At 40.1% G+C, this 19,463-nt stretch overlaps 1 protein-coding gene across 3 annotated transcripts in view; it reads right to left on the reverse strand.

The window, feature by feature from the left end:
* C1H10orf67 (chromosome 1 C10orf67 homolog) overlaps window positions 1-19,463 on the reverse strand; it is a 112,230-nt gene that overhangs the window by 19,370 nt on the left and 73,397 nt on the right. For all 3 annotated transcript variants that reach the window (XM_068538699.1, XM_068538689.1, XM_068538708.1), the window contains exons 11-14: window positions 5,674-5,733; window positions 4,919-5,001; window positions 4,779-4,844; window positions 1,970-2,057 (exon numbers count right to left, since the gene is read on the reverse strand). In XM_068538699.1, the coding sequence (XP_068394800.1) occupies window positions 1,970-2,057; window positions 4,779-4,844; window positions 4,919-5,001; window positions 5,674-5,733 (297 nt within the window). The remainder of the gene's footprint in view (window positions 1-1,969; window positions 2,058-4,778; window positions 4,845-4,918; window positions 5,002-5,673; window positions 5,734-19,463) is intronic.

Raw genomic sequence — 19,463 nt, forward strand, 5'->3', positions numbered from 1 at the left:
TGGTACATATTTGCACTCAAATATCTGTGAATGGACAAGTGACTAGAGTATAGGGAACCAAGGGAAAATGTTAGTTTACCCAGAGTTCGTTCACTCATTGCTCTCTCCCCTTCCCTCTCTCTGTCTATTTTTCTTAAATATTCACTGTCCACTTTGATGAGTGTCTTGAGTGCATATACACTATGTAGCTATATAGATAAGGATTCATGAGCCTGAATCCCAAATAAGCAGTGGCACACAGATGTATTCTCGACTAGATAGAGTCCATCTCTCCTCCACAGGAAGATAGATTGCATGAACATCTGAGGCAGGGTCAAGATTTTTCTCAAGAAAAAACTGGATCCATGACTATGCTTGGACTAGAATAATTCTGAGATTTTAGAAGTCTGTTTCATAAAGCCTGGACAATTCAAATTTGGACCAGAAAATTTTACCAGATAATCCTTAAAAAGCCTGCTTTTTGAGTAGCACAGCATTCTCCTAGGTCCTCCAGTATTTTATTTGTCCAGCTGATTAAATACCTAAAATGAGGATTACTCCAATTAAAGTTGTAACCTTCAGTTGAGAAGAGAAAAAAACCAAAAGGAGAAGAAAGAGACTATATATATTCCCATCTATGTAGACCAGTTTTGGAACATTTCAGGGGAGTCAATTATTAAAATCCTCAGCAAGGTTCATATTACTATGTAAATTTAGTTAAAAATTAGAAATAATATTATCTTGCCAATGTTCTTAAGTTCTTTGATCTCTTGCAGCAAACTTGGAGTTAGAAACTTGTCTTAAAGTGAAAATTGTGGAAAATATTTTAAAATGAAAGTGATTTTAGATTGTAAGCCTCTTGAAGCAGGAAACCAAAATTTATATTTCTTGTGACTTTTTCCACAAACCTGACTTGTCCTCAGAACACTTAGCTTTGTAGCAGTTTCTCAATAGCATTTATAGTATGTTAAGTTACTGATTGTTTGCAATTTATTGATTATCTTTCTACACTGGTCATCATTTGCCTTTACAATTACAACTCCCAAGTGAAAACATTAAGTAAACAGTTTTAAAAATAGTCTATATTATATCATATGGTATCATTTATATGTGGAATCTAAAAAAATAATACAAATGAACGTATTTACAAAACAGATATAGACTCACAGACATAGAAAACAAATTTATGGTTACCAAAGGGGGAAAAGGAAAGGGATAAATTAGGAATTTGGGATTAAACAGATATACACTAGTATATATAAAATAGATAAACAACAAGAACCTACTGTATAGCACAGGGAACTATATTCAATATCTTGTAAAAACCTATAATGGAAAAGAATCTGAAAAAGAACATATATATATATTCAGTTATGTGTGTATATATATGTGTGTGTGCATATATATATGTGTGTATACATACGTGTGTATATGTGTGTGTGTATATATATATATAACTGAATCACTTTGCTGTACACCAGAAACTAACACAACATTGTAAATCAACTATACTTCAATTTCCAAAGAAAGTCTATTTTAGAATTGGGCTTTATCTACAGGTGACTTCTAGTGTGAAAACGAATGGCTTGGTACTAGGAACAGATTCTTTTACCTCCTTTTTCCATTTGGAAGTGACTGGATACTTGGATCGTGAGCTGTGATAGTTCCTACATTCCATCCACGCGCACAAATGGTCAGGTTGATAAATGCCTCCTGGGGGAATGAGTCCCCCTCCTCTGAAATTTTCACTTGCCTCCATTATAGCTCAACCATACTGCATGGTAACAATTTGTTTACACATCTATGTCTCACACTGGATTGAGTTCTTTGGGTTCAGACACTCTGTCTTATGCCATCAGCATTCAGCAGAGTGACTCATGTACTATCTCCAGAGCCTCTAATGTCAGGGGTTCAAAAAATGTTAACTTCAGAAAGACACGTTAGAGGTATCATCAAAGAGACAAAGAGCATCTAGCCAGTATGTACTTACAACATAATTGAAGGATGTGTCAGCCAGCATTGCAAACTGACGGAACAATGTGTGCCTAGTAAACATCTCGTTCTTGAGGACGTGAAAGCTGAAATAAAAGAAGCAATGGAATTTAAATGAACAGAAATTATGGGAAAGAGCAAATCGGTATTATGTTCTTGTGATTAGAAACTAGAATGTTCAGTGTAAGAGCAAGGAGATACAAGTAAAAATTTAAAAATATTAGTATGAACTTATCACTCTTTGATTTTTAAAATTATGTATTTTCTAGCCCTGAAAAGCAAATAGGAGGGAATAGCAATACTGGATACTAACATATACCACAAAAATCAGTATAAAAACAGTTTGGAAAGGAAAAATAAGTGGAATAGAATAGGAACACTGAAACAGATTTGGGAATGTACTAGAACATAGTATGTGACCAAAGTGGCACCACAACCCAACCCGGAAAGGACTGGAGTAAAGAACTAAATATGAGAGGTAAATCAAGAAGGCTTGTCTTAAAACGTGGGAGAATATTTTAGTGGAGATGGAGAAAGACTTTCTAAACACACCTAAGGCAAAAATTTTGATGGATAAAAATTAAGAATTTCTGTACAATAAAGGTCAGCATACACAAAGTTCATAGACTGTGAAAAGGTATTTGTAACATCTAAACTTGATAAGGAATTAAAAATAAGAAAACACAAATAAATTTCACAAGCCAACAAGAAAGCAAAAGAAGAAAAGAGTTCACAAAAGAGGGACGTCCTTTAGAGGGAAAACATCAGATCAAAAAAAAGCATCTGAAAGTCAGTTATTACCAAATATTAGAACTCAATCCTTGTATCTCTCTATTTTTCTCCAACACTCATTCTTAGCTGATCTCATTTAATCCCATGGCTTTAAATACCATCTATACTAATGCATCCCAAATTTATGCCCCCAGCCTAAGCTTTCTTCTGAACTCCAGACTCATATACTCATCACTGCCACTAGACCTCTACCCTTAAGTTACTAAAGGCACCTTAAATTTAACATATCAAAACTGATTTCCCGCCAAAATGTGCTTGCTTGTTTCAGTTGAAGGCAACTCCATCTTTCCCGTTGTTTAGGTAAAATCCTTGCAGTCATCCTTGACTTCTTTCTTTCCCACCTTATCTCCAATCTTTCAATACATCCTACTTTCAAAATATATCCCCAATTTAATCATTTCTCAACAGCTCCAGGTCTCCCATCCCAGTCAAATCACCATCATGTTTTGCCTAAGAGGGGCTTATTCTTTCTGGAGCTCTTAACTTTTCCCCCTGCTTTTCCTTTGGCTTCCCTATGGCCTTTTATCAACACAGAAGTCATAATTCTTTTAAGACTTCAGATCATTGGGTCTTTCCTCAGTTCAAGACTCTCCAGTGAGGTTTTAGGGTACCAACTAATTATTCTGAATATTGATAAATAAAGGGGATCAAGCATTTATCTTGCCTTATCTTGTCTGAAACTATATTTCAGGGTAACCAGTGGGGAAAATTGTTTTTTCTTTAATAGAATTTAGCTAAGAAATGCAGAAGGAAAGATAAAATTAAGGTATCACCAATTTGCAACCATAATGAAATCTTGGATCATGGTTTGTGATCACTGATGGATGTTAAAATTATTTGGAGAAAGGTCAATGGTGAACCTTAAAATACATGAATTAGCCTGATAACACTTGATTAAAATAATATAGCCGGACATTATGTGCCCTATGATGTGATGCATAGGAATCACATAGTAGTTCGAGTGAAGTAGTCTTGCCTAAAATATTGAACCTGAGTCTAATCAACTCTCTGGATTTAAAGATCAGTTTGTAAGATATACAGATAGAAGAACACGTTAGATGACACCACACATACATACACACATGCACATAAACAATTAGTCAAATCCAGAATGGGGGACATTCTACATAACAAATGAGCATATTTCTCTAGCAAATCAGTGGGTTGGAAAGAATGGGGACGTAAGTGGGACCATTATAGAAAAAAAAAAAAAGATTTAAAGGATATAACACCCAAATGCAGTGGTCCACCTACTGTGAATCCCGATTTAAACAAACAACTGTAAAAGATTCCCTTGAGATAATCAAGGAATTTGAATATGATTTGGTCAATAAGTAGTACTAAAGGATTTATATTGCTAAATTTATTAGGTGTGGTAATGACCCAGGAGGCATGTAAAAGAGAAAATTTTCTTATCAATTAAAAACGAAGCTTCTAGTGATTTCCCATCTCAGAGCAAAACCCCAAATGTTCTACCTCACTGAGCTCTTATACCACTCGTCCCTGCTCACGTCTCTTCAGCCACCTGGCTTCCTCACTGTCCTTGAACACACAAGCAAACCCCCACCCCAGGACCTTTGCATGTGATGTTCCTTCACCTGGAAGTCTCTTCCAGGTAATCACATGGCATGCTCCCTCACTCATTCAGGTCTCTATATCTGAAGATAAATATTATCATGTGCAAATGAACGGAAATGTTTTAATAGCCCTACAGAGGAAGATGACTGTGTAGGTCCGATTAAACCAGGTATCAAGAGAGTCTGTCCATCCTGTCGATGATTTAAATTTGAAACACTGAGATCAGGAATAAAACAGAGTTTTGAATTAGTTTTTCTTTGAAGTGACTTTGACTACTCTTCTTTTTTAGGTCAGTTATTTTGCATCTCTTGAAAGAGGTATGTGAGGGCATTTCATATTAGTTAATATATACAGAAAAATGCAAGGCTCCCAATTTCCTTAAAAGACAATTAGTCACATTTTTATAAATAGAATTTGTATATATCACCACACTATACCTGTTCCTGAGAATTAAGAATTTCTTTTCCCAGTTTTTGTTGACCTGATCTGATTCCTTCTTAACCCTGTAATAAATTTATAGGTGGTTAAATATTGTATTAGCTGCAAATGAACAATTATGAATTACTATTACCAGTACCTCTCCGACTTCTTTTTCTCTTTCTCTAACTTAGCCTTTAACATTTCTATTTGCTCTTCCAAACCACGTTTCTCTTCTTCAATCTTTCAATAGAAAATACATCACAAAGTTAATTATACCCTGTTTCCCAGTAAATCTGAAAGGTTATTTCTATTAAATAGCACGCATATTCTAACTATCATCAAAAATTTGAGGGAACAATGAGTTACATTTACTTGCAAATTCCCATAAACTGGAAGAATTTAAGATCCCATGCCTCCATTTCCTGTAAATGATTCACATCAAAGCAGCCAGCATGAGACAATATTACCAAGTAACCAAAATTTATCTTCATCACCCCTCCCCCTACCAGGTATCACTTTTTCTAAATCTCTTCATCATAGCAGCAGCTGCCCCCAGTTACTCTATTTCCTCTTTCTATCAAAACTGTCCTCAGGAAAGGATCTGACCAACTCAATCACATTAGAACTGTATGTCATTTCTCAGTATTGTTTCTATTTTACAAGGGGACAAAGTTTTGGCAAAGGAATGAATCTGTAACAGTGGAATTGTAGGCATGTCATGAATGAGATTTCTTTGGGTGTGGCAGGGATGTACCCCGGGATCATACTATAGAGGCAATCAGGTCCTCTGTCTCTTCATTAGACGGATTCTTGGTGTAGCTTTCAAAGTCACTGCTCCTCTCTAAGGATAGTCAGCATAGATATAAACAATATTTAAGTTAATAATAAGGGGCATATTAGTCATTATTATACCTTAGCCACTGATAGTCTCGCTTTCTCTCCATGCATCACAGCAGGTATTGCATGTCTAACCTGGAAAGAAAATAAACCAAAGCAAGTATAACATTTCCAGTCAATGCATAAAGATGTGGTTTTTCTGCAGCTTAGAGAAAGGCAAGTGAGACTAAAAATATGCCAACCCTAGTCCCATAGGGGTCTTGACCGCCTCATTTAATTTACAAGACTCAGTGTTTATACATTGCATTTGCAATTGGACAATTACATCCCATTAAAACCAACCTTCCCACTACCGTTTGTTTTTTATTTATTTATTATTTTTTTTGGCTGTGTTGGGTCTGCATTTCTGTGCGAGGGCTTTCTCCAGTTGCGGCGAGTGGGGGCCACTCCTCGTCGCGGTGCGCGGGCCCCTCACCGTCATGGCCTCCCCTGCTGCGGAGCGCAGGCTCCAGACGCGCAGGCTCAGCAGTTGCGGCTCACGGGTCCAGTTGCTCCGCGGCACGTGAGATCCTCCCAGACCAGGGCTCGAACCCGTGTCCCCTGCACTGGCAGGCAGATTCCCAACCACTGCGCCACCAGGGAAGCCCTACCGTTTGTTTTTTAAATGCATTACTTTGTAATTATATATGGGTCAAATTTTACCATTACACTTTTTTTTTTTTAATGAAGTGGGCAGTTATTACCCAGTGAAGTCACAAGCTTAAAAAAAAAACTTTTATTTTTCTCAACTATCTTTTGGATTAAATCTAATGAATCCCAGTTATAGATATAAAAACACTGCGTTTCAAAATGGTTAAGTTAATCACATATTGCACTTTTTTGTTTTTTAGATTTTAATGCATTCGTTTGCTCATTTATTTAATAATAAATAAATAAACTTTTATTTTAAATGATAAGATGAATTTTCACTACTATACCTCTTGAATGATGCAGAGAGCAGATGGCAGTGAGAAAATATACTGAATACAAAAACCTGCTTGATTAGCTATTCTTATATTCCTCTACAGAATGTAGACAGCAAAAGGTGCTTCTTATTACCACCACTACCTTCTCCAGTGGGTTCTGTGACCCAAAAGCTTTTGATCTGTTGCCCATCTTGATGGGGTGGGCTCTGCCACGCAGGGTCTGGAGCCAGGTCTGCAGAATAAAGTAAAAGGACCCCAGAGCTCCCTGGAGCAATGAGAAGTGAGGGCTGAGAAGAGCTAGAAAAGAAGAGAATGGCCAGGCAGGACCCCAAGGCTGGAGCTGCTAGTGTGTGGTGAAGCCACAGGTGACCAGTGCCCAGGGGTGATGTCCAATATTCAATGTGAAGTGGCATCTTGGTGATGCAGACTGTCCCTGTTACTCACCTTCTTCAACCTCGTCCAACTAAAGGTGTCCTGTGAGTGAGTGGTTTTAGTAGCAATCACAGAATTGGGTTGAATTCAGTGTCTGATTGAACAAAGTGTGAGCTGGGATGACACAGAGTGCAATGGGACTCAGAAATTTACTCGTTTCAGTGGAAGAAGGAGCCCAGACATAGCAACAACCACCAGGAGATGCCACGGGCGTCTGCAGAAACAAGTGGACACGCTTTCGGCTGCCACAAAGCACAGAATGTGGGTTTGAGCCAATTTTACTTATATCTGAAGGGGCAGAGAGAACCCAGCTGACATTAGCTGCCACGTAACAAAATTTGTAATTAACAGCCATAAAAGTTATAAGTTTTTGAGTGCCTACTATGTGCCAGGCATGTCACACATATTACCATTTACTTCTATATACTAACCTATTGATTTCACCATCCCTGTTACTTTAGGTTTTTAGTGATAGAGAATGCACGCACGTATTTTAAAAATAAACTGCAGATAATATACTTGAACATAAAACTCTCACTTCCCAGGAGCCAAGGGTTTGGTTTTGTTTTAGTTTTTCTCGTCATTATCATTATAAATAAACAGTAGCCTTTATTGTTTGGGCTCCCCACAAATAAAGATTAAGAATTTAGAGCATTCGAATTACCTTCCACCTTCTCTCTTCCCTCGCATGCCTGAATTTTTATTTGCAAATGTTTAGCTCTTACTGTGGTTGCCTTTATTATGATGTCAATATATGTAAACTTCTATATGGTGATCTACGAACTCCCTGTTGATAATTCCTGATTATCCCCTGGCTGACAGGAGAATTTTCAGCACGGACTTAATCCTGAACTTGGACCCTAACCCATTGCTCTTACCTTAGTTCACTAAACTCTAACTCCTACTCCATCAGTCCCCTCAGTCCTGAGGAGCTTTCTGGTGGTCCTAGAACTACCCAGATTATTGTTCCCTTGGTTGTCTGCACACCTTCCTAGAGAAACCTACCACCTACAACCACCAGCATAGTGACTCAGTCTCCCCAAGGCCCATGTGGCAGGAAGTTAGCCAAAAACAAAGCCTGAGACCTAGCAACACCTATTGAACAAAACAGTGAAAATCTTGGTTATCATTAGCCTTCCTTGGCTTCGAATACGTGGGGGTCACCCAAGTCATGGGAGGCATGCACTTTTGGCGCTCCCTCAACCTGTTTGTTCTCAAAGAGCACAATCCGCTTGAACTGCCTCTCTGACCAGGACATGAGGAGTACACAGTGAATTCACGGCCATTTGGTTAACAGTAGACCAAGGAAATCATTGGAGTAAGAGCCCCAAGCTTTGGAGGGCACTTGCCCATATGTTAATAAGAATAAACTAACCCAAATTTTAAAAACGAATCCACAGGAAGTTAGGAAAACAAACTGGCAAAACAAAATAAGTTTCCACTTAGAAAGACATTTGTATGTATTTACTTCACTCTATTTGAAGTCATATCAGTAATTGAAAGTTTATTTTTTAAAAAAAGGATTCTGGGACTTCCCTGGTGGTGCAGTGGTTAAGAATCCGTCTGCCAATGCAGGGGACACGTGTTCGATCGCTGGTCCGGGAAGATCCTACATGTCGCGGAGCAACTAAGCCCGTGCGCCACAACTACTGAGCCTGCGCTCTAGAGCCTCCGAGCCACAACTACTGAGCCCACGAGCCACAACTACTGAAGCCCGCGCACCTAGAGCCCGTGCTCCACAACAAGAGAAGCCACCGCAATGAGAAGCCCACGCACTGCAACGAAGAGTAGCCCCCGCTTGCCGCAACTAGAGAAAGCCCGCGTGCAGCAACAAAGACCCAACGCAGCCAAAAATAATAAATAAATAAAATTAAATTAAAAATTTTAAAAAGAAAAAAAAGATTCTGTGTTTAAATTTGCATACAGTAAAAATTAGTTCCAATTTTCAAGGCTCCTTTTTCCTAACTCTCATATAATGATCAACTCTGTAATAACTAGAGATAAAACCGTGCTAAACCATATCTTCTGTAAAGCAAATAATTATTCAATCTCTCCCAAAGACAATACTCTGACAATGACAAAGATAGCTTCTCTTTTCATTAAAAAAAAAAGCACCACATGTAGACTAGAGTGTTTGCTCTCCAGTTTGAGTTGAACTTTCAACTCCCGCTACAGCACGTTATATTCAATCCTGGCTCTGTCCACATTAAACTGTCATTTTGTTTTGCCAGCTGCTGGCGTTCCATTTTCTCTGGAATACATGTGCTGGTCTTTATGTGGCTACTTCATTGACAGGTGCAAACACTGGACTGCTAAACAGTAGATAGAGGTGAAAATGAGTGGTAATAGAAAAGGAGATAACTTCCTAAGTAGGAAAATGTAAATTAAATAATTACAAAGATAATCGAACATTGTGACTAGACATAATTCATTATAAATATCTCTCTTTTTTTTTGAATTTTTATATATATTTATAGCTAAAAATCTATAAAATTAAGAAATAAGTTTTACTTACAACAGAAATTTAAGAATTATGATTCTTAAATTTGTTTCCCAGTTTAAGCACTTAAAACATGTTAAAAAAAACTCCCAACATTTAATAAATATAATCTAAATTTGGAATCAACAGCCAAGGTTTATAGTAACAGGAGTGCAATTATGTTTATTAACTGTCATATGATCAACCAGATGCCTTATCATATCCTCTTTCTCCTTTTCTTGTCAATCAAAGACTCATTACATTCTTTCATTTCTCCCAATTTCCACAAACATCCCTCTTCTGAAACTTGGGCCGTTCCTTCTGGGTTTAATGCCTCCTTGAATCTCTCCTTTAAACCATCAAATATATTTCTATCAAAACAATGTTTCTAACTCATGAAGAAAGATGATTTTCTGTCCCTAAAATTTCATTAATCTTGACTTCCATATTATCATTTTTTTTCTGATTACCTTCTAAAGCAAACAACTAATTGTGAATACCAGTAATGTGCCAGCGGGTGGTAGTTGGCATGGTGATGGGTGGGGAGGGGAGAGTGATGCAACCATAGGAAGAGAGGAGAAGCAGCCTGTGTGCTTACAGTCTGGAAAGAAGGGACTTAAGAATTGAGAACACTGAGGATAGACTAGGATGTTGTATGCAGTCAGGCACTGATCACTGTGTAAGCCAGAAGGCAAAACAGAACATCTACCTCCATATATCATTGGTGAATTTTCTTCTAACAAAATTATTAGAACTCAATTTCAAAATTCTTTCAAAAATAGACAAGAGTCCTTATTTGATGTGCCCCAAGGGTGCCACTCCATGTCTGCCAGGGGGTTGTGAAACCTCTTGACAGATGACCGGGCTCCAAAGCCCTACAGAAACCAGGCTGATCTAGTTTATACGCAAACCTCAAGCACATCTTCTCAAAGGCCCAGAGGGACACGAAAGTCTATGTGGGCTGGCCTCTTCACCTGGCTCCAGGTCACCCTAGACTTCGTGTTCATTGCGGGAAGTCGGGTATGTAGAAGCAGCATATACATCTTTTATCAGACTATCCAGTCTAAAAACTTTGTAATCAAAACTCTTCCATGAAGGTAAGGTCTCTATTAAAGATGATAAAGCCATTGTTTATAATAACAAAAGGATAGAAACAAAAACTTAAGAAGGCACTAGTAAATTGATAGAGATTGCTTAAGGGAATTGTGCTACTTCTGTGGAGTGAAATACTGTACGTAATTGATTATATATATATTCAGTGGCACTGAACAGCCATGTGGCTTGCAGGATCTCAGTTCCCCAACCAGGGATTGAACCCAGGCCACGGCAGTGAAAGCCCAGAATCCTAAACACTAGGCAACCAGGGAACTCCCTACTTTCCTCTTTTGACATTTATCTTTACTGAGCAAATTTTGTATAATAAGTATGAATCTGTTTTATAAAGAATAATTAAGAGGGCTTCCCCAGTGGCGCAGTGGTTAAGAATCCGCCTGCCAATGCAGGGGACACGGGTTGGATCCCTGGTCTGGGAAGATCCCACATGCCGTGGAGCAACTAAGCCCGTGAGTCTGCACTCTAGAGCCCGCAAGCCACAACTACCGAGCCCATGTGCCACAACTACTGAAGCCCATGTGCCTAGAGCCCGTGCTCTGCAACAAGAGAAGCCACCACAACGAGAAGCCCGCGCACTGCAATGAAGAGTAGCCCCTGCTCGTCACAACTAGAGAAAGTCCGTGCGCAGCAACGAAGACCCAACACAGCCAAAAATAAATAAATAAATTAAAAAAAAAATAAAGCAGCAAAAATGGTAAATATGTATTTGGCTCCCTCATAGGACGCAAATAATGTCACTCCCATACTAACAACAAGAAAAATCCAGATACTACAAAATCACAACTTTTCTTGAACTCATCTGAGAACTGAGGTCACAACCAGGTAACTGAATTCCAAAGAGCAGCGAGCCCCTCCAAGGAGAGAGGAGACACATGCACAGCCTCAGCCACAGTAGAAGGAGCACCATGCCAGTTGCAACACAAGCAGGTAAGAAAAATGAGCTAAAATACAAAGTAGTGAGGAGCAAGTATGGGTTAGCAGAGCAGTCTGAAGTAGCTGGGAGCACGTGTTAAAAGGTGAGTTCAGGGCTTCCCTGGTGGCGCAGTGGTTGAGAGTCTGCCTGCCAATGCAGGGCACACAGGTTCGAGCCCTGGTCTGGGAAGATCCCACGTGCCGCGGAGCAACTAAGCCCGTGAGCCACAGCTACTGAGCCTGCACGTCTGGAGCCTGTGCTTCGCAACGGGAGAGGCCACGACAGTGAGAGGCCCGCGCACCGCGATGAAGAGTGGCCCCCGCTCGCCGCAACTGGAGAAAGCCCTCGCACAGAAACAAAGACCCAACACAGCCAAAAATAAAAAAAAAAAAGGTGAGTTCACACTCACTCACAGCTTTTGTCTCCAGCCCCCACAAGATGCTCATGCAAAAAGCTGAGGGCAGAGCAGGGCAGGAGACTTGTGGATTGTGCAGGCTTGAAGAGAGGACCAGCTGCTGCTAAGAGAAAAGCACCTTCTATCCTAAGAAGCGAAAGTCTTATGCCTCTGGGAGAGGGAAAGCAAACTCTCTGGCCAGTCCGACTCAAAGAAGGTGATCAGTGGAAAAGTGTCAGGCATCAAGCCCCATCCCCTTCTCTTAGGGCTTTGTTTCCTAGGAAGGAAAGCTTTGAACTGCTGGGGAGGGCAGCAAAGCCTCTTGCTCACAGGGCATGGGTGAAGACATAGTATGGCAAGGGGGCAAATAAAGGAAGATTTTTCCTCTCCTGGGTGAGGCGTCAGTAATTGTAGTAGGCCTTAGAGTCTGTACTAATACCAAGTGGAGGTTTCCTATTGCAGAAGAAACAGGTAACTCCTGCCCAAGGTCAACTTCAGATACAAGGTGGAGGTAGACTGCCACAGGGAGGAGGGGCAGGAATCCTGAGAGAGCCCACCTCTGAGCCACAGGCACACAGCACTTCCCAAGGAGTAAGTTTGCTTTAGAACAACAGAGAACTCTCTCTGCCCTCACTTGTGAAGTACCAAGAAATAGCAGTCTATTACCGAGGAAGGCATAAGAGCATAGTGAGAGACTTGCTCGGTGGCACAGGTGGATAGTTCTGCTGAAAGCTAAAGGTGGGGCAGCACACAGAGAAAAGCACTCTGTTACTCTCATTCCCATTCTAAGCACACACCCACTGCAAGAACATCAAGGTTGTGGCCCACTAAAAGGAACCATAGCAACAACCAAACTCAACTCAACTTTTGGCTAGATTGGCTCTACCGCTTACAATAACAGTCTGTTACAGGAAGATGCATGCCATTTCCAGGTGTGAACACTGTTTATTTCAGTCTCTACTATTCTACACATGATGACTGATATTCAATCAAAAATTATGAGACAGACAAAAAGGAAAAGAAGCTATTGTCAGGAGACAAAGCAATCAACAGAATCAGATTCAAAGATAACCCATGGATCATGGAACTATCAGATGAGGACTTTAACTATACTTAAAATGTTAAAGAACCTAGGAGAAAAAGTGAACAATACAGATGATAAACAATAAATAGATAATTTCAGCAGAGATTTGGAAAATGTAAAAAAAAGTCAAATGTAAATATTAGAAATTTTTTAAAAAGATGAAGAAATTAATTTCTTTGATTAATCAATACAGCTGAGGAAAACAATTAGTAAATTTGAAGGTAGGTCAAAAAAATACCCCAAACTGAAACACAAAGAGGAAAAAGTCGTTTAAAATCAATGATCGGAATATCCAAGAATTTGGGGACAATATCAAATGGTCTAACATATGTGTAATCAGAATCTCAGAAGGAGAAGGGAGAGAGAACAGGGCAAGAGACATAATTAAAGATAATGGTAAGGAGTTAATGAAAGACACCAAACCCCAAATTCAAGGAAGTCCATCAGGACAGAGAGAAAGAAAGAGAGAGGAACAACAAACACTCCAAAACACATTATAGTCTAACTGTTGAAAAGCAAAGAGAAAGAGAAACTTCTAAAGGCATTCCAAAGTAAAAGACACATTACAGACAGAGAAACAAAGTTAAAATATACAGTAGACTTTTTGTCTGAAACTATGCAAGACAAAAGATAAGGGAGTGACATCTTCAAAGTATTAAAGAAAAGAAACTGTCAACCCAGGCTTCCATACTCAGAAAAAAATCTGTCAAAAATACAGGCAAAATAAAGTTTTTTTCAGACAAGCAAAAGCTGAGAGAATTTGTTGCCAGCAGATCTGCACTATAATCACTGCAAAAGGAAGTTCTTCAGGAAGAAAGGAGATGATACCGGACAGAAACTTAGATATATAAAAAAAATAAAAGTTCCAGAAATGACATAAATGAAGGTGTCAAATGCAAATCTTGCCATGGCAATTATATCCATTTTTGTTACATGAAAATATCTATATTAAATTATAATTTTCTGAAGACTATAACATGTTAGAAACTCCAAAGAACTGTACTTTTGATGGACACATTGGAAAAGATCATCCAAAGGCATTTTGAACAAGATGAATGGACAAATATGAGTTGCACAGTGACTTGCTGGAGAACTCTTAAACACTATCTTTACTGCTGAAGACTAAGCTATTTGGTGGGAGATTTCCAGGGGTTCCTACAAATTGCAATGACTTCTTACTGATCTCTTATCAACCAGCTGCTTGGGTGCTTCAGTCTGAAATCTTTTTTTTTGTTGCTTTCCTAATAGATGTTCTCCTAGCTATTCCAGTGGTTGTATAAGAATCCAAAACTATTGAAATCTTTCTAATTTAAGTATAAAATTTACCTTTAAAATACGCTTATGCCTTATTTAATGTAAACCAGACAGAAATGTTATGAATCTTAATCAGAATCCACTTGCATATATTCAACTAGAGAGAAAGACCACCAGAATTACTCTCTAGGACATTCAGGCTCATGTCTATCAGTTCTGGTGGCATGAAACACAGTATGGGTTCACCATATGCTTTCAGCCATTGGATTAACTGGACTCCATAACACTTCATGGCACTGGTTATAGGTAACTCCTTATTCTATTCTGGGGATATATATATATATATATATATATATATATATATATATATATATATATATATATTCATATAGTCAACAGAAGAATGTCTCCCACATAGAAAATAATGAAGGAGATCCTCAGGCTATAGTAAAGATTTTTTAAAAGCCTAAAAATCAGTATACCCTGATTCCCTAATAAGGCTGCATAGGCTACCAAAACATAAGAACTCTTCGGATTTGGCTGGCATAAAATCAATTCGGTGAACTATCCTTGGTTATCTAAGGTTGATCAGAAATGCAAGTTAGCAGTAATATATAATAGGTGAATAAGGGGAAACAAATAGCTTTCCTTTAATTAGTTCAGTTTTTTGATGAACGAATGGAGACTACAACTGAGGCATTACATGAAGAAAAGTCTAAGTACCACCCTCCACAAAAATACATTCCTAAAGAAAGGGGAATTGAAATATGTTGTAATTTACATAAACTAATCCCTAGGATTTGAGGAGAAACCTGAAGAGGTCAGGGCTGGAGAAACTGACACGTTGGAAGAGCTGGACCCGAAGAGGGTGGCTGATAGTCCAATGCCAGCATCCAGTGGGGTGTAGCTACCTCAGGTTGACAGTGGTGAACGTCGGTATTAAAGCTGTTCTATGACAGTGAGTTTGTAATAGAATTCACAGCAGAACTAGTACATGCAATGATGGCAGTTAGGATGAGTGGCAGCATGTCAAATGTTCAGCGGGTGAGACCCAAGTCCCGGCAGTGTCAGGACTCTGGCAAATGACCCGGTGTTCAAGACTGGCCCCAATTCCCAGGGAGAACTGGAAAGAAAGCCACAGCTGAAACCCAGGTAAATGGAATAAAGCACACCATGCAGTGAGGGGTCAGGTGGCTGCCCTGTGGGCTCCTGAATGACATTTCCTCTGTTACCACCCAGGTGACATTACCTGTGGTCAGGACCTAGCATCTGCCCTATGGCTCAGAGTGTCCAGGGAAGAATAGAAATTGATACTAACCTCTTCTTTTCCTGATTTCCACAACAATCTTAAGCCCTTAAATGAAATCATACTAAAATATCACGAACTCTACAAGTAAAATGTTATTATTGCTCCCCAGCAAAAATAAACAAGAAGAAGACAAAGCATAAAACCTTTCAAGTGATTTTTAACAAAAACCATTTTTCATTTGTGGAACAAATGTTGGATATTATTTTCACTAAAATATTTTCAGTCCCAAATATACTGAAAGTACTTATTTATCATCAAACTACTTAGAGTAGAATAATACAGAAAGTCAATGCCACCTTTCAGTTGAATTTTAAATATGGTATTACTCAGATTTTTCCGTTTTGGTCTCTGACAGCAGAATCTAAAGATGCATTCACTTTAGCGGCAAATGACAAATTTGATTTTAAAATAAAAAACAAGTAAGTGTTGTGTATGATTTCAATTATCTCTACATTTTAAAGTTATTCCTATTCAGGAATTCCCTGGCGGTCCAGTGGTTAGGACTCAGTGCTTTCACTGCTGTGACCCTGGCAAGCCGCACGGCACAGCCAAAAAAAAAAAAAGCTACTCCCATTAGGAAACAAAGATCCAGTACGATAAGGAAAATTCTTTTGTGTCAACATAATCTTTCAAAATACAGTAAATATCCTTTGACAGCCCCTGAAGACCATACAACCGTACACGTGTCCAGGACTGTCCTAGCTCTGTATTACTCCACCACCCTGGGCTGCCAGGTCAACAATGAGCAAAATGCTGGCTTTTTCACACAGCTCTGCAGAACTATGAACTGCCTGCTTTACCAAGCCAAGCCCAGGGGAAAAATAACGAAATAATGAAACAATGAACAGGTTATATGATTTTCTTCTCTGATGGAGTTTATTTTCAACTTCATGGGCAGCTCAATCAAATAAAAGGGATGTACAGGAGAGGAATGGGAAAGATCTTCCTTTCACCCACCTTGCCTATAATACTCTACACCCATAATAATTCCATATCCCATAGTAATAATAATTTTAAAAAAATTACTAGCTTGCAGGGTGACTATGGTCATACTTGCAAAGCTATTGCAAGTATTTCACCTTGCAATTCTTGAATGTTTAAAGAACAACGTTCTAGAGTTTTTATTAAAGTTTTTTCTGATGTCCAAATTGCTTTGTATTGAATGAACTTTAAGAATGGGATACGACTGACTTTGTCCCCTGTCCCATTTCCCACACGGAAGGGTCCCGATGCTTTCTGCAGATCTAAGCACGCACCATATGTTCCATCAGGGCAGACAGGTGACCCCATGGAAGCTCAGAAGTCTTCCAGGGAAGCATTTACTGGGTGCAGCCTTAATTAACTAATTACCCTGGAGCGGGGGCTGTGGGAGGGAAACCTGGGAATCCAAGTTAACCGTGTTCTGTGAAACCTCAATATTTGAAATGTTTTACAGCTATCAAAAAATAAACTTTACACAAAAACGCTGTCCAAATACAAATTTCATGTTGTGAAATCTTTCATAAATAGAAATCACACAGCAATGTTCCTATTGTGCTTTTCAGACTGGTTGAACACTCAGTTTATCACTGTGTGCGCCGCTGGGTGAAGCACGTGTGCTGTTCCCACCGAATGACACAGATTTCAAAAAATAAGTATGATTAATTAGATAAGGTAAATGACTGATGTAAAAAGTTCCTGCAGCAAGCTCTCCGTTTGGTCATTTACACGTGGTCAAGATGACAAAACCCTTTAAAGACAATTTTTAAGAAGTCCAACTACCTCAATATAATAAAATATTTAAAGGAGAGAAACAGGAAAATGATAACCAGAGTGCATCTAGAGAGAGCTAATCTACACAATGAAGAATACACCACATGGGGAGGTGATGGAAGGGAGTGCTCATTATAATAGGATCATTATTAACAAAAGTGTATATGAGAGTAATAACGGTGAGCTAGAAAAATATATTTCCCTTTAAAATCGAGTCAATTCCTATGAAAATGTAAACTCCAGCTTATGTCATCTCTCCCCTCCCCCAGTCCAACTTTTACTTATTGTTACACATTAACTTCCGAGTCTCCCCAGCTGACAAAATGTACTCTTAAGCTTCGGAAACATCTAGATAACAGTCATTACGGTCAGAAGGAGAGACTGTGACACTAGGAGAAAACCCTACTGAAATGACACCTTCTCAGAGACGCTGTCTGCCTTTATCTCCCCTTCTTGGTGTCTTTCCTGTAGGGGAGAACAGTGGTATTTCTGCCCCTTGTAGTTGGGACTTTGGAAGCTCAATTTTGATGGGTAAATTCGGGACTTTGGAGTTTCTAGTCTGCAATTCTAGGATTTAGTTAGGGCCCTGGGTTTGCTGTAGGGAAGGGGTTGCCCTGTCCCTGTCTCCAACCCCACTCTGCAATGCTCCCGCCATCATCTCAGAGCCTCAGACACAGACCCCTGGCACACACCCTGATTTCAAGGCAGCTGACAGAGGTTTATGGAACAGGACACCGCCTCGGCCGCAGGCTCCCTAAGTCCCAGGCTTGGACTACAGCCCCTCGCCCAGTAAGGCTGGGCCCCCCGTCCCAGGTCAGCAGGCAGCCCCGCATGCTCAGCCCAGGGGGGTTGCTTTTTGTTTTCTTGCTTTGTTGTGGGCCTCCTCCCCCTGCTCCCCCCCGCAAATACTTCCCAGATCTGGATTCTAAAAATCTTACTTCTAGAACCCAGTCATTGGTCAGTCGTGTGCCGCATTCCCCAAATGTCCTTCTCCTCCTCAGGAAATTCCAGTTGTTGATACTTCCTAACTCTCTGCAAAGTGGAAGCACTCTTAGAGGAGAATGCTTTTTCTCAAGTCCTGGGGTTTCCTTCCAAGTGGAGTGACTGCCACCAGTATTAACACCCCAGCCTCCCTCTACCTGCTGCTCTACTTCCCTCTTTCTCCTACGAAAGGAGAGAAACTGGTGGGTTCGAGTGGTGAGCCATCTGCCTGGTGAGTGAGCGAGAGAGGGCTATACCTTTTCCTGCCCCCATTTGGAGCAAGGATGACACAGCGAGCGTGATTCTGCTATGTTCTCCTGCCCTGAGTGTTGGAGAGGTAGATTCTGCCCCCTGGGGGAGAAGGAGGAAGAACACGGGGACACGTAGAAACAAGACAAAAGAGTCTGGGAAACCAAAAGGTGCTAGTGGACAGACTCTTTCCAGGAAGTGCTGTACCTTGGCCATATGTGTCACCCATCAGCCTCTAAGCTTTCTAAACGTCAACGTGGAAAAGGAGCTTTGACTGGTTGCACGATTCACAGGGCCCACAAGATAGATCGATTGTTCAGAGAAATGTGACTATTCCCACAACTAAGCTCAGAAGAAAGTTCCCCCCAGGATCATTTTAAAGGGAGGTATTGGGTAATGCAGTGAGCAGTGTCTCTGTACAGTCCACACAATAAGCCAACATTGAGATGAACATCACAGACCTACTTCTTGATATGCCCTTTAATATAGACCAATGGCACTGCCGTAGGCCCAGTAGAAGCAATTCTGATTATCTGGGGGTAAGGAGATTACTAGCATATAATTCATGGATGTATGTCTCTGATAGTACAAGCTAGTCCATGGTTGATTTAGAATAGTCCATGAGCAGGGCTTCCCTGGTGGCGCAGTGGTTAAGAATACGCCTACCAATGCAGGGGACACGGGTTCGAGCCCTGGTCCAGGAAGATCCCACATGCCGCGGCGCAACTAAGCCCGTGTGCCACAACTACTGAGCCTGTGCTCTAGAGCCCGCGAGCCACAACTACTGAGCCCACGAGCCACAACTACTGAAGCCCGTGTGCCACAACTACTGAAGCCCACGCGCCTAGAGCCCGTGCTCCACAACAAGAGAAGCCACCACAATGAGAAGCCCACGCACTGCAATGAAGAGTAGCCCCTGCTCGCCACAACTAGAGAAAGT

The sequence above is a fragment of the Eschrichtius robustus genome, chromosome 1, assembly GCF_028021215.1.
Source record: "Eschrichtius robustus isolate mEscRob2 chromosome 1, mEscRob2.pri, whole genome shotgun sequence".
Lineage (NCBI taxonomy): Eukaryota > Metazoa > Chordata > Mammalia > Artiodactyla > Eschrichtiidae > Eschrichtius > Eschrichtius robustus.